This window comes from Xenopus laevis, chromosome 9_10S (genome assembly GCF_017654675.1).
Source record: "Xenopus laevis strain J_2021 chromosome 9_10S, Xenopus_laevis_v10.1, whole genome shotgun sequence".
In the NCBI taxonomy this organism is placed as follows: Eukaryota; Metazoa; Chordata; class Amphibia; order Anura; family Pipidae; genus Xenopus; species Xenopus laevis.
Genome location: NC_054388.1, coordinates 30,587,692 through 30,603,241, shown reverse-complemented (window position 1 = coordinate 30,603,241; position 15,550 = coordinate 30,587,692). Strand labels below are relative to the sequence as shown.

The 15,550-nt window shown below is 40.5% G+C and overlaps 1 protein-coding gene across 4 annotated transcripts in view; it reads right to left on the bottom strand.

Moving 5' to 3' along the window:
• The window catches only part of psme3.S (proteasome activator subunit 3 S homeolog), a 20,376-nt gene extending 4,826 nt beyond the window's left edge, over positions 1 to 15,550 (bottom strand). Inside the window, exons 1-10 of one of the 4 annotated variants that reach the window (XM_041578801.1) lie at positions 15,378 to 15,550; positions 12,978 to 13,010; positions 12,041 to 12,103; positions 6,074 to 6,172; positions 5,894 to 5,942; positions 4,873 to 4,985; positions 3,194 to 3,262; positions 2,499 to 2,566; positions 872 to 926; positions 690 to 776 (exon numbers count right to left, since the gene is read on the bottom strand). In XM_041578801.1, the coding sequence (XP_041434735.1) occupies positions 690 to 776; positions 872 to 926; positions 2,499 to 2,566; positions 3,194 to 3,262; positions 4,873 to 4,985; positions 5,894 to 5,942; positions 6,074 to 6,172; positions 12,041 to 12,103; positions 12,978 to 13,010; positions 15,378 to 15,419 (678 nt within the window). In that variant the 5' untranslated portion in view covers positions 15,420 to 15,550. The other 3 variants (XM_018237558.2, XM_018237559.2, XM_041578802.1) reach the window with 3 other exon arrangements.

The window sequence follows — 15,550 nt, the reverse complement described above, 5'->3', positions numbered from 1 at the left end:
CTTCTAGTAAAGCAGTAGCCAAAGTAAATCTAAACTTAAAAAAAAAAAAAATCTTTATTAGGACATGCATTAGCCTGAATTTCCGCACTTGCTAAAAATCCATCTTGAAGCCATCTAATGTATCTACGGTTCAGTTATTGTTTCCCAGAATGAGTCAGCTGACACTCATGAGTCATTAGGCCGTAGCTAAAAGATGGCAACTGTTAAGATCCATTTAGAGCTTTGACGTGTTGTAGAAAATGGACCAAAATGTTGTGTACAGAGTGTTGCTTTGACTGGAACATTTTCTACTTGGACTATGGTTCTACCATAAAATTATGTATCAGGACCATAGCCCCACCATGTCCACAATGTCGGTGTGCCCAAATTTCTCCTCCTTCCACTGCTTATTTGTATATGGCTGCCCTCTTCTGTGTTTTCAGATGGGAAGGGTGGGCCCTAAGTAATTAAGGTCTCATGGCCAATAACCCAACAACTAAAGAACATTTTTAGTTGAATAAAGAAAAGAGGTGTGATGGGTCATAAAACAGAATATTATGTTTTAAGAATAAAAATAGGAGATTAAATGAAAATATTTAGGTTCATCTAGAATATACCAAAAATATTTTGAAGGCAAACTTTTCATTTCAGTTAATTAGACAAGGAAGTATCGAACCGTGACAGAAAATCTTTGCACGTTTTATACTTACATATTGATTTCTTAATTCTGAAATAATTAGTCGTAAGCTGATATACTCTTTTTCATCTATTTCTGTCACTGTACGTCGGTAATCTTCCTGCAGGAAAAAATGATAAAACACTCCATATTCTGCTTTATTAGAAACATGAGTGATTCTATCAAGATCAGCCACCCTAAGGGCTCTGTACTTACCACATGTGGGTATTTAGCTATTTTGGAAACCAGTTTTGCTCTAGTGATGTAGTATCTAGGAAATAAAATGGGTGCTGATAAGGACATTTTTTTTTCAGTACAATATTCCCAAATTTGAAATGGGATAAAAAAAAAAAAACACAAAATGTAAACATTCTGTCACACTTTCACACACTACTGTTTAAAATGAAAAAAAACCCTTAAATATAGATTAAAAATTTGACAAAAATATAGTAGACAATCACTGGCAGTACAGAACAATGACTACAGAACAATGGCTCTCAAGATATCTACGTGATAAATGTGGGGTCATTTTGCAACAAAAAAGCCTGTACAGGTATGGGATTTGTTATCCAGAAATGCATTATCCTGAAAGCTCTGAATAACCGAAAGGCTGTATTCTATAGACTGCATTATAATCAAATAATCCAATTTGTTTTTAAAAATAGATTTCATTTTTCTCTATAATAATTAAACCGTAGCTTGTACATGATCCAAACAAATATATAATTAATTCTAATTGGAAGCAAAACCAGCCTATTGGCATTATTTAATGTTTACATGACTTTCTTGTAGATCCTATAAAGATCCTAATTACAGAAAGAACCATTATCCGGAAATCCCACAGTTCCCATACCTGTATACTCCATATCTTTTTAAAGCATATGATTAAAAGGATGCTGCAGCATTTCCAAAAAAGTTGTCTTTTATGTGGACACGTATCCACCCACATAACCTTAATGTAAAGTTCTGATGAGAACTTTGCCATTGAGAATTATTTTTAAGATTTCATGATACAGGTATCGAACCTGTTATCCAGAATGCTCGGGACCTGGGGATTTCCGGGTTAACGGATCATTATGCAATTTAGATCTTAATACTATATATATTAGGAAATCATGTAAACATTAAATAAACCCAACAGGCTGGTTTTGCTTCTAATAAGGATTATTTATATCTTAGTTTGGAGCAAGTACAAGCTACGGTTGTGTTATTACAGCGCAAAATGTGGATTATTTAGATAAAACGGATTCCATTGGAGACGGCCTTAATTTGGAACTTTCTGGAAAAAGGGTTTCCTGATAACAGATCCTATACTTGTATTGATTTTCCTGTGGTATTGCAAAAGGTTAATTTAATGATGCAGGAGGGGTTACCCAAAGCTTGTTATAATATTTATGAAACTTTTTTCTGCCAAAACACAAAATGGATACACTGTAATCCCTTTTAGTTAATTTGAAAAACATTCATTCAAACTGATTTTGAGGAATTTTCACCAACTAGACCAGGGATCCCCAACCTTTTGAACCCGTGAGCAACATTCAGAAGTAAAAGGCGTTGGGGAGCAACACTAGCATGAAAAATGTTCTTGGGGTGCCAAATAAGGGCTGTGATTGGCCATTTGGTAGCCCCTATGTGGATTGTCAACCTACATTGAGTCTCTGTTTGGCAGTACACCTGGTTTTTATGCAACCAAAACTTGCCTCCAAGACTGGAATTCAAAAATAATCACCTGCTTTGAGGCCACTGGGAGCAACATCCAAGAGGTTGGAGAGCAACAGGTTGCTCACGAGCTACTGGTTGGGGATCACTGAACTAGACCATACAGGATATACAGGATATTTACCTGGATATCTGGTCAAGGTATGAGGCTGCTTCACTCTCTACTGTTCTCAGCTCTGCTACAGTTTCTTCCTAAATGAGAACAAAAAATGGCAGGGGAAAAATAAAGGGTGTGTAGAACACAAACAAATGTAAAGGCCAATCAAGAGAGAGACGTTCACAGAGGCCGATATAGTTATTTTCTAAATGGATTTTTACAGCATTAAACTACCAATTAGTGGCAAGCCCATCAAGAATGGGACTAAAATAAGTTTCAACTAAAAAAAAAAAAAAAAAAAAAAAAAAAAGTGTGGTGAAATTGGCAGCCAAAATCATCTTGTTTATGGCCAGCATAAAATACATTTTAAGATTATCACAGAACAGTCTTAGTTTATTATCGGACTGACCCGCAAAGAAAACATATTCTCCATTTTGCTGACATGATGGGCTAAAAGCACCGATCTATTTTTTCAGGTCTAAATAACAGTATCTTAACAAACTAAGATGCATATTCCTACTGCTCACCTACAATAACACTTCTGCAGATGAACTTCAGTCTGGAGAAAGAACTGATGTAATTGCAGCAATGGCTTCCTATGCCGTACCTTTGTAAAATTAGTGACAAATTTTAGCTGTTTCATTGCCACACAGCTAAGCTGTACATTAGCTTTAAGTAGTACATGTTTTTTTTTGTTTTTTTACTGCAGACAGATGAGTTACCTGAATTGAAACTCCAAAGTTATTTCCATCTTCTATTCTTGGTATCAAAAGCTGAACCCACATTTTTACCTGAAACAAAAATGATGGTAGTTAGTAGAGTTACTTAAAAAACAAAAAAAATCTGCCATTTTCAAATATTTAATATCAAGATAATTTGTAGTATAAATTAGAAGCTTTTACACTGTCTGCATCTTTACAAGAAGCAGGACAATCTTACATGATTTCAACACACAATTAACCGCCCTCCTTTTAAAATTCCATTTTTTCACACCAAAAAAAAAAAAAAAAAAAAAGATTACAGCAGGGAGAATAGAAAACTGAGCATGCTCAAGCCCAAGCCCTGGATGTTTAAGCTGAAAGAAGGAAGTCTGATACAGAAGCCTATGTGTATACAATAGAAGGAAAGAAATGTGGCAGAGGACTCAGAGCAGCCTTACTTTCAGGGTTTACTGGTGTATTTATATAGACCTTTCTGATAAGGCTTACTTTTTTAACCTTTCCTTCTCCTTTAAAACTGCATTAGAACTTACATATAATAAACATAAATTTTACTAACTACACTTGGACGCCCTGAGGAAGCCACCTGCGGCGAAACATATGTCGGCGTGTTGGAGGAGTTATTGAAAGTGGCCTGGCTGAACTGCTGCAAGTTATGCTAATCCCCTGTTTGGAAACCAGATCAGCTAACACAGCACTTCGGATGTTAAGAGTAATGCTATGTGGACCCAGAGGAGCGGTGATGTATGACTGTGTGTGCGGCGCTGCCGTAGTTCAACTGTTTACCACTGCTTATTAAACGGTGGGGAAGCCTCCGCTCTTAGCTACAAGACTTGTCTCCCAGCTGAACCCGTAATTTATGTGGGCTGTGCGGAAGGCATGTCGGATTGCAAATATTTCAAGCAGAGGTTGTCTAGCATCGGAAACTTTACTAACATATATTAAACTGTGCATTTAAAATACGGATGTTAATTCTGTCTTTTTGCTACAACTAATTCCGCGACACTGCAGCTTCTAATTTCAAGTTTGGCCAATACGGCATCTCAATACAGAAAATCTTCTGTTGGAGGAATCAGCACGGGCTAATTTGGTGTTCATTTATAATTTCCCATTAAATGTATTAAGTGGTATATTAGATTGATCTATTTCCATATTGGGTAAAGGTGATTAGCAGAAATGATATTGTTTAAATAAAATTTAGTGGATTTTTTAAAGCATCTACTGAGTGCATTGTGAGACATTTTTTTGATATACAATATTCTTCGCTCTAGTCTCTTCCACCGTCAGAAAATGCTGACACTGTAGAGCTATTTTCAAATGACTTGGTGTGCACAGCCATCACTGTTTAATTTCTATTTTACACAAGTTTACTAGACCCAGCAGCATTTTTATTGTGACTATACCTGCTTTTATACATCTTTATTAATAAGGCCCTAAGCTTACTGTTGGAAATGGGAAGGTATGGTTCTTAATGTTTTTATCAGGAAAACCATGCTAGTTTGAGCAATTTTTGACAGATCTGAATGATGCTTATTAAGGGCTTTCTTTAACATATGGTCTATTTCTGCTATGTTTCATGTGGATAGCACTAAAGAATTTCACTCTAGAAACTTGAACGAAGGCTAAACGTTTATGAGGCGAGTTCTTCAGCACCTGCCCCCACCCCAAAAAAGCATACATACCGTGTTGCACTTCTCAATCAGCAGTCTTATCTCAGGCTTTACTTTTTCAATGATCTCTACTAGCTGTGAATTGCTCTTTAGCATCCCATTTGGCATTACAAATACTTTGGTGCCTGCAAAGATTAACAAAATTGTTATATATGAACATGTCTTGGATTCTCCGCCAAAACACACTGCACCCACATTCATCCTTCGATACAAGTTTTGGAGAAAAATTATGCATCAAGCCCTGCTATTTCTTACAGGCTGACTGTGGATAGGGAATTGCAAATTGCTGACTCCTGCTACAGACAGCATGGTTAAATGGTTTGTAAGAATAGCACAGGCATCTTGTAGGCAATAAGGAATACTATATAGTGCCAAATTCACTCTGGGCTAAAAATTGCCTCTTTAATGGAGCTCCCCATAGCTCCTTTCTTGTCCCTGTCTAAAATGAAGGATGGGCATGTTCTAACCATCCCTGCTGGAAGCACACTAGGATGGGATATAGCCAATCACAGCACTGCAGACATACACACAAAGACAGACTTCAGTCCCCTATCAGGTCCACCTTGCTGGTGATTGGTTCCGATCCTACAGTGCAATGTGCACAGACACAGATGGAGAAAGGAGGCAGCACGAACTGGGACAGTTGGGCAGGACTGGTAGAGTTCTTTAGAGAAATGTTGGATAAGTCAGAAGCACATTACTAATATATTTTAAAATAATATAATGCACTGGCACATTCACATAATGTCTCCTTTAACTACTGGCCATAAGATGAAGCAGTTAAAATGTGGCAACGGCTGTCACCCAGAAATATTTTTTCAGAACCTGCCATGGGGGAAAGGACTGTTCAAGTGTTAAACAAGAAAATAGAAAAAATTTACCAACAGTTAAGTTAATATATTAGTAATGTGCTTCTTTTCTTTTTACCCTAGTACACCAATGATTTTTGCAGTTGAATCTGGTCTTCACTCAACTGTGGATATAATAATTACAAATATCCTGATGATTCATCAAGAAGAAATATAGGACTTACCTGGGAAATTATCATCTACTTCTTCCATTTTCCTCTTTTTCAGTGTGGGCTGCAAATTCAAAAGAAAAAAGTAGAAGCTTTGGCATAACTTGATACAATGTCAAGTTGGCTTTAATTGTTAATTGAGCATTCATTTCTGCAGTCATGCCTATAGGAGAGGTAATAGTCTAGCACACTTACAGCATCCAATCCATCGTGGCTGTTTGTAAGAAGAATTGGATCTGGAACAGGCAGATTCATTTCTGAATGGATTTGAGTGAGATCTTGAACATTTAAGATCTGTTCCTAGTAAAGATAAGACAAATAAGTGGAGCTAATATACAAATAGTTATATGTATGGACACCGCAAGTTTGAAAAGGCATAAATATACATAACAAGACACTGAAGCAAGAGGGACACTTGTAACAACAAAGTGTCCACCCTGTGCTTCAAAGCAAAACCAGTTCGGTGTCACATGCAAACAATGTATCAAGTAGTTAAAACCTAACATTTAATTCACTTATTCTAAAAATTGAAAGCGCTCCACAACCACACACCCACTGCTGTATAAAACGATCAGCAGTGCTGGACATCTGTCCATAAAAAACAAATATTTAAAAACTGCAGATGGTGGACCAGTGGAATAAGTAAACACTTAAGTGCAAGCCCCTGTGGGGTTATATATGAATTACGCTAGAAAATAGCACCACCCGCTCCCACCCTTCCGTTTTTGACCCCAGTGTGCCAGTGCTACCTAACTACGTAGGGACAGGGTGGAAGCTAGACTCTCCACCGTCCACCAATGCCGCCCAATGCATTTCGCCGACTAGATCGGCTTCTTCAGGGGCATTAGTAAAGATAAAGCAAAAGTTTATTAGTATCTATTATTTGAAAAGGTGCCATTGGTCAATAGGAAGATTTTTGTACCGTTAAATCCTTTTCTCTCATCCTATATTGGGGGACACAGGCACCATGGGGATGAAGATCCTGCAGCTTGGAGAGTGGACACTAAGATGTTAAAGATGTCTCCTCCTCCTGCTCTGGGCTTCATCCCCTGCCTTCTCCAGTTTCTTACCGAAGAAGGAATAGGCTCATCTATATCCAAAACATAGGAGTCTCGCCACCCCTTAACAATAACTTTAACTAGGTTTACTCAAACATAGTTAAACATTGTAACCAACAGTGGTTGAACTATGTAAACTCCTAAGGAGATTGTGAGGTTGGGATACCTCTTATACCCGTATTCAAAATAACTGGGGAGTATCTAACATCCCCCCCCCCAGTGATTACACCTTTAGTTCTCTTTTAATATATATATATATATATATATATATATATATATATATATATATATATATATATATATATATATATATATATATATATATATATATATATATATATAATTTATTTATTTATTTTTTTATAATTTTTTTTTAAATTCTTTTACAGAGTTGGAAGGCCTGTGTCCCCCAATATAGGATGAGAGAAAAGGATTTAACGGTAAGTACAAAAAATCTTCCTCTCAACTAATTGGGGGGACACCGGCACCATGGGGGATGTCCCAAAGCAACCCGAGGGCGGGATCTGTTTCCCCTATCAGGTGCTCAGTCTAGTACGGTCTGTAACACCTTCCTCCCGAAGCGTGCCTCTGCTGATGCCTGAGTGTGCAGGCTGTAGAATGTGTGTAAAAGACCAGGTTGCGGCTCGACACACCTTCTCGGCCAACGCCTGATGTCAAACTGCCCAGGAGGTACTGATTGAGCGTGTAGAGCGAGCTCGAATTCTAAACAGAGGCGGTCTCCGTTTCACTGCATAGGCTCTAATAATTGTGGACCGAATCCATTTGGCTATGGTCGCCTTAGAAACCTTTGTGCCTCTTCTTAGGCCTTCGGGAAGGATAAAAAGGGAATTTGTTTTTCTGATAATTTTTGTAGTCTCCAAGTATATCTTGATTGCACGTACCACATCCAGCTTGTTGAGACGCTTCTCAAGTGTATTCTTTGGCTCTGGGCAGAGAGATGGAACGACTATATCTTGGATCAGGTGAAAATGTGATACGACCTTAGGAAGGAATTCCGGGGTTGGTCCGAGTACCACCTTATCAGAGTGGATAATCGTGAAGGGTGATTGGCATGACAGTGCCGCCAGTTCAGAAACTCTTCGTGCCGATGTAATTGCCAAAAGGAACACCACCTTTTCTGTCAGTATGGCTAGAGGAATAGACTCTAGTGGTTCGTAAGGTTTCTCCTGTAGAACGGATAGAACCAAGTTGAGATCCCAAGGGGGAACCGGATACTTATATGGGGGAACAATTCTGGTTGCCCCCTGTAGAAAAGTGTTGATATTGTTAGCATTCACTTTTCTGGAAGAGAATTGAAAGCGCCGATACTTGTACCTTCAGAGAGCTTAAGGCTAGGCCCTTGATGAGACCATCCTGGAGAAATGAGAGAATGTCTCCTTCTCCTGCCATCTGAGGATTTCTGTACCTGGCTTCGCACCAGCCGATACACGTTTTCCACACTCTGTGGTAAATCTTGGCTGATACTGGCTTTCGCACTCAGACTCTTAGCATAGTAGGTATTGCTGCTTTAGGGGCTCCAGATGTTTCCAGTATTAGGGTTTCAAGAGCCGTTAAAGCCCATGTATGTGAATTTGGGTGGACAACTGGACCTTGTGATAATAGGTCGTCTCTCAGAGGCAGTTTAAAGGGTGCGCCTGTTCGCCAGGTCTACTATCTATGCGAACCACGCTCTTCGAGGCCAGTGCGGGGCCACCAGTATGGTTTGAGTTCTCTTTTTATCTTCTTGATGACTCTTGGCAGTAGTGCCAGGGGTGGGAAGCTGTAGGCTACAGAGAATGTCCAGGCAATTACCAGGGAGTCTGTTGCCCATGCCTGTGGTCGACACAAATTTTTGGACCTTGTGGTTTTATCGAGAAGCCATCAGGTCCACTTCCATCAGGCCCCATTTGTCTACTATCATTTGGAACACCTCTGGCTGTAGGCTCCATTCTCCTTGATCTAGCGTTTCTCTGCTCAGATAGTCCGCTATCCAGTTGTCTACCCCTGGTAGACAGAAGTCTATACACTGCTGATATGGCTGGAACATGTTTTTCGGCCCAACCTAGGATTGACTCTGCTTCCGCCAGGGCCGCTAGACTTCTGGTGCCTCCCTGGTGGTTTATGTAGGCTACTGCCGTCACATTGTCTGATTGTATCCGCACTGGTTTGCCCTGTAAGCATTCTGCCCAGTGCACCAGGGAGTACCGTATAGCTCTGAGCTCTAGGATATTGATCGGGAGGCATCTCTCCGCCTGATTTCAAAGGCCTTGGACTGTTTTCTGGTTCAGTACTCCTCCACAGCCCCGTGGGCTGGCGTCTGTCGTCACCACCGTGACGACATTGGGAAATGGTTTTCCCAATGTCGTTCTGTGTGGGTGAAGCAACCAGTTGAGCAAGACTTTGATATGCTCTGGAATCATTATCTCTCTATCTAAATTCTTTGGATCTCTCCTCTGGTGTCGTAGTATCAGCGGTTGCAGTGGTCTGGTGTGGAGTTGCGCATAAGGGATCATTGGAAAGGCAGTTACCATAGTCCCCAAGGCTTGCATGGCTGTTCGGAGTGAAAGAGTCGCTTTGCCTGAGGAGCCCTATACGGCTCTGTAGGATATGTATCTTGTCCAATGGGAGAAAGGCTCTTTCCCTTCTGGAATCTAGTATTATGCCCAGGTATTCCATAGTCTGTGCTGGGTTCAGATTGGACTTGTGGTAGTTGACTAACCATCCCAATCGAGCTGTCTGTAGTACCCTAGTTGTGCGATTTTGGGCTACCTCTAGGCAAGGGGCTTTCACCAGAAGATCGTCCAAGTAAGGTATCACCCTTATGCCCATCAGTCTGAGTTCCGATAATGCTGCAGCCATCACTTTCATGAAGATGCGGGGGCAGACGATAGGCCAAATGGTATTGCCACAAACTGCCAATGGTTCCCACTACATAGAACCTCAGGAATCTGTGGTGATTTGGGTGAATGGGCATCCTTTATATCGATCGCTGTCATCATTTTGTGCTCCTCCATTGACATCAGGACTGACTGGATTGATTCCATCTTGAAATGGCAAGTCTTGACAAACAGGTTGAGGTCCTTTAGGTCTAGCACCGGTCTGTAGGAACAGTCCTTCTTGGGTACTATAAAAAGGTTTGAATAATACCCTTTCCCTCTGTCTGGTCTTGGGACTGGTTGTATGACCCCTGTTTTTGCCAATTGTTGAACGACCCCCAGGAAGGATTCCCGCTTGGGGGTCCACTGTGGAAGTCTGGATACGAAGAATCTGTGAGGGGGATGTTGCAACAGGTCTATCAAATATCCTTGGGATAATATTTGGAGGACCCACTGGTCCTTTACTAGACTTTGCCACACCTCCTGAAAAGCTCCCAGGCATCCGCCTAAGAGTATCCCTCCGCGGTGGGCACACCTTCAGGCTGAAGAGGGTTTTTCCTGGGATGGCCTAACCCTAACCCTTAGAGCCCAGCAGTTGTGCCACCTGTTCCACCCAGACCTCCATTGCCTTGGCTACCCAGGAGATGGCAAAAATCGGTCTAAGTGCCGTTCCTGATGCAGTAAAAATTGTCTTACAGAATCCTTCAAGTCTTTTGTCAATAGGGTCCTTGAAGGCTGCTGCGTCAGCTACCAGAATGGTGGTAGGTTTTGAGAGCCTGGATACTGGCGGATCGACTGTAGGAGGAGAGGACCAAAGCTGTATGCAGTCCTGTGGAAATGGATAAGCCTGCAAAAATCTTTTGGAAGTCTGTACCTTATGATCAGGTATCTTCCATTAAAATGTAACAATTTCGTCTAATTGTTCATAAACTGGGAAGACATAGGCCGTCTTTTTCTGTCTCTTGAAAATGTTCTTTACAGCCTGTACTGTTCTGAAGTGAACCGAGGCTGCAAGTGAGGCTGGGGTTGCGCATGCTAAGAGAGCGCAGAGCCGTGCGCCTGGGGGGGTGGGTAATTCTTACCGTGTCAAGCAAGCAGCTTGCCCATAAGCAACAACCTCCCTGTTGTGATAGTCCAGGCTGGTACGGTCCTCCGTGGAGCGGGAACACAGCTTCAGGGATAATGGAGCAGTGCCTGCAGCCCAAGTAGAGCGGGAAGGCAGAAGGGCATTTTTAAAAAAAACAAAAACAAAACAGAAGTGTGTCTGGCTGAAAAGGCGCTGGAGCCTTGACTCACTGGCCCCGATGTGGCATGGTCTCCACTGCAATTCTGACCATTTGCTCTTGCCACCAAGTGTCCATGTCTCTAGGACACTAGAGAAACTGGAGATGGTAGGAGGAGGCAGGGATGAAGCCCAGACCAGGAGGAGGAGTCACCTTTAACATCTTAGTGTCCACTCTCCAAGCTGCAGGATCTTCATCCCCATGGTGCCTGTGTCCTCCAATTAGGTGAGAGAAATTAAAAGTGTCAGTGACTTAAAATCAACACCTTTAGTTCCAGACTAAGATATCGGGCAGGCAGTATATTTGGAAAAAGGTGATTTTATAAAACACTACAGTTGTCCGCAAACAATCTTAGTACGTTGGTGGGGGCCTCAACCACTTAAACCACCTTTACAGAAGATGGTGATACACAATCCAGACACTAATTTATTAGTACCAAGATTGTATGCGGTTTATTAATCACATTAACACAATTATGTGCAATTTTAAAAAGAAAGGTATCCATTAAACAGGATAGCGTCCATAAAAAAAAACATTTTGCATGGGTGATATCCTGCACCTTTTCCTTTCTTTTTAATAACAATATAAACTAATTTTACCTTGAGCTCCAACTACATCAGTTGGGAACAATTACATCAGTATATTGAGTGTCCTTTTTTATCAGTAACCATATGTGAATGTCCTTGATTTTCTAAAGTGTATAAATTGTGATTTTAAAATGTTATTTATTGTGAGAATTGTGGGTATAAATTTTATAAATTAGAGTAGGCTGGCCAGCCAAGTTTTAACGGTGTTAATATGATTAATAAAGCGCATAAAATCTTGGTACTAATAATTTTCCAAAGATAATTTGAAAAAGGTTATTCTAGCTTAGACCTTACATGTGTAGTGTAATGTGCCACAACATTTCCTATACATTGTTTATACAACATTTTGTAAAATTACCTTGAGAAATCCATCGAGTTCTAATAATTTCTTTGGAAAGAAGCTAGCGACAAGATCTTCAGCCTTATAAGAAAACACAATAAAAATTAAAGGCAAATAACAGAAAATATCAGAGTTCTTTTTATCTAGAACTTACAGCCTTTTCATTACTTTATATCTCCCTGAAGGTGATCCTAAATTTAAGTGGCATGCCAGTAAAAAATACATAGTTCCTATAAGGGTATTATAAATGGAAGGCTAGACTTTGCCCTTAAAAATAAGTCACTAAATAAAAACATGGAGTAATGTAGAATATGTAACTTGAAGTACATGCATCAGATCTATTATAAGTCTCCGCACACAGTTTTCTTTTTACAAAGTATCAATATGTTTGACAGCGAAACACCAAAAAAAGGGGAAAAAACCCTGCTCTTACTTGTAAATAGAAACATGTACATTATATGCGACTCCCCCTGCTCAGTTTTTACAATTTCGAGCTACCTGCTTAGTAGTGATACAACAAATCTATTTCAGATTCGGCCGAACCCCCGAATCCTTTGTGAAAGATTCAGCCGAATAACTAAACTAATCCTAATTTGTATATGCAAATTAGGGGTGGGAAGTGGAAAACATTTTTTACTCCTTGCGTTGTGACAAAAAGTCACATGATTTCCCTTCCTGCCCCTCAGCAGGATTCGGCCGAATCCTGCTCAAAAAGGCCGCATACCGAACCGAATCCTGGATTAGATGCATCCCTACTGCTTAGCACAGTGCAAGAGGTGACCATCTGCCTTCTCTGCAATATGATTCAACCTTCCTCAAATGAAGAAAAAGCTGTCAGTCAGTGGCCATGATACTAGATGATGATGATCCCTAGCAGCCATAATAAACTTTTCCTATAGTAATCTGTGGAATATTGATTGATATTTAATATGGCAAATATGAAAATGATGTTTACCTCGCTGGTTATTCTCTCTCGGAAGCAATCCACCTAGAAGAAAAAAAAAGTACTCAGTATTAGCGGCCAGCTACCAAGGAATCCCCAGAGAGTCTACTTTCCCTAATAATGTCACAAAGTCGATTGCTTTTATTTACTAAACTAGATCCAAACCCAAGACCTAAAGTAGTATCACTGGCAAACGGATGCTCTGACCTAGAAACATTTCCAGCACTCAAGCGGTTTATTGCTGTGAGGGACTTGAGTAAGTGCAATGACATGAAATGTTTCTTAGGAGAGGGTGCTGAACCAACCTGAGATTATCTCCTACAATAATCAGAGAATATGCCTCCCCTATGGCACATAGGAAAAATGAACGCAATGGAATAATATAATCCCTTGGAATCCATTGGAAAGCAGCATGAAAGTTCTAAAATGTGTGACTAAAAGAAATTGGAAATCACACTGTGTGAAAACAGCTAATGACATTTAATTCCTTGTCACTTGCTCATGTTACTCACTACCTTGCAGTCCCAGACTATGCCAAAAGCAGATGAACACGGAGGCTGGATGTGGCCTTAAAACTCCACTATGACTTATCATCAGTGGATAGGGGTTGTCATCTCCTGGCTGAGCAAGAAGCTAGCTGAGGTTGACATAATTAAAAACTTGGAAAGCAGCATGAAAGTTCTAAGAGATGTGTCACTATCATGAAATTGGAAATCACACTGTGTGAAAACAGATAATGACAATTAATTCCTTGTCACTTGCACATGTTACTCACGACCTTGTAGTCCCAGACTATGCCAAAAGCAGAGGAACACGGAGGCTGGATGTGGCCTTAAAACTCCACTATGACTTATCATCCATGGATAGGGGTTGTCATCTCCTGGCTGAGCTAGAAGCTAGCTGAGGTTGACATGATTGAAAAATTGGATTTGGTCTGGAAATCAGTTATGCAGAAAACTTCAAATTTTGGACAGGCCATCTCCCATAGACTATCAAATAATACAGATTTTTAAAAATGATTTCCTTTTTCTCTTTAATATTAAGAGTACCATTATCTAAACTAAAATATGATTAATCCTTATTGGAGGCAACCCCAGTCTATTGGGTTTATTTAATGTTTACATGATTTAAGGTATGAAGATGCAAATTACAAAAAGATTGGTTTTCCGGAAAACCCCAGGTCCCGAGCATTCTGGATAACGGGTCCTATACCTGTATAGTTCAGTATTAAATATTCACCAATATAGAATCTTACAAACTATACATAACAGTGCTCACCAGACTTACTTTGCCTAAAATAACATACCGATATTGAAAGCAGCTACAATTTCCAGTAAATAAGTTGTCTCCTAAATGAAGGTCGATGGCACACTGGATGTTTCGACTGTTGTGGGGTTGACCGCCCCTATCCACTACTTCCCATCAGGTCCGGACTGAGAATTAAAATAGGTCTTGCCATTTTAGGTACACAGAGGCCCAATAAGCCCATATAGAGGCCCAAACAGCTCCCACCAGCCCACTAAATATTGACTTTCTATGGAACCTTATAGCAGCCCCTCTGGCATTTGCCAGAACCCACAGATTGCCAGTCCGGGCCTGCTTCCCATAGTGCTATATAGAAAATACAGTGCCTAAAACAGTCATGGGGGTCTTTCAATCGAGGCAACACAGGATTTTTGAAGCAGCAGTCATAACATCATGTGCAGCATAGGCCTAATAATGTATCCAATTATCCAAAAAGCTCAGAATTATAATAATGCCATCTCCTATAGACGCCATTTTATCCAAATAAACCATATTTTTAAGAAATGATTTACTTTTTTCTCTGTAATAATAAAATAGTAACTTGTACATGATCCAAACCAACATTTACTTTTTGAAAGGAGAAACTGACTATAGGGTAAATGTAATATTTACATGATTTTCTAGTAGACTTAAAGATTCAAATGACATAAAGAAAACCCCCCAGGTCCTGAGCATTCTGGATACCAGATCCCATACGTGTATCCTGTACCTGTAGAAACTCTGGGCCAGCTGCATGGCTCTGTGTGAGACGGGCAATTTCCAGTGACCAGTGTCCCAAGATGCCAATAGAAAGCAATAAGTTTTACAGCTCCAAAATGAAACGATAGCCTTAAACACACACACAACACTGAAGTCATGTTCCCCCTGGCTAAGAGGACAATTTCCTTGAAGGATCCTCTTTATGTAGCAATATGAGCAAATATGAGCAAATATGAGCAGGCTGCTGCAGCCACCACAGAGCTTCTTATCAAGGCCCGTCACTTACAAACCACCTGTCTGATAAGCACATTTCCTCCGCTTCCCAAACTAGGCCTGACAGCCTGTAACCTCAGTACCTTCTCAGCCATTCCCTCGGTCAAGAGAAGAAACCCCCTCTCCCCACGTCACCTTTTTCTTGAGCTCCTGATCCACTTTAAGTAGGGATGACATGACGGGCAGCAATGCACAGAAGCAGCACAATGATCCTCACACCGGTAACTCACAAGTCCGGACGTGACGTCGGAAACTACGCGCTGCCAACTGCAGCGTAGGTGGAATGGGGCGTGGCTAAAATGTCAGCC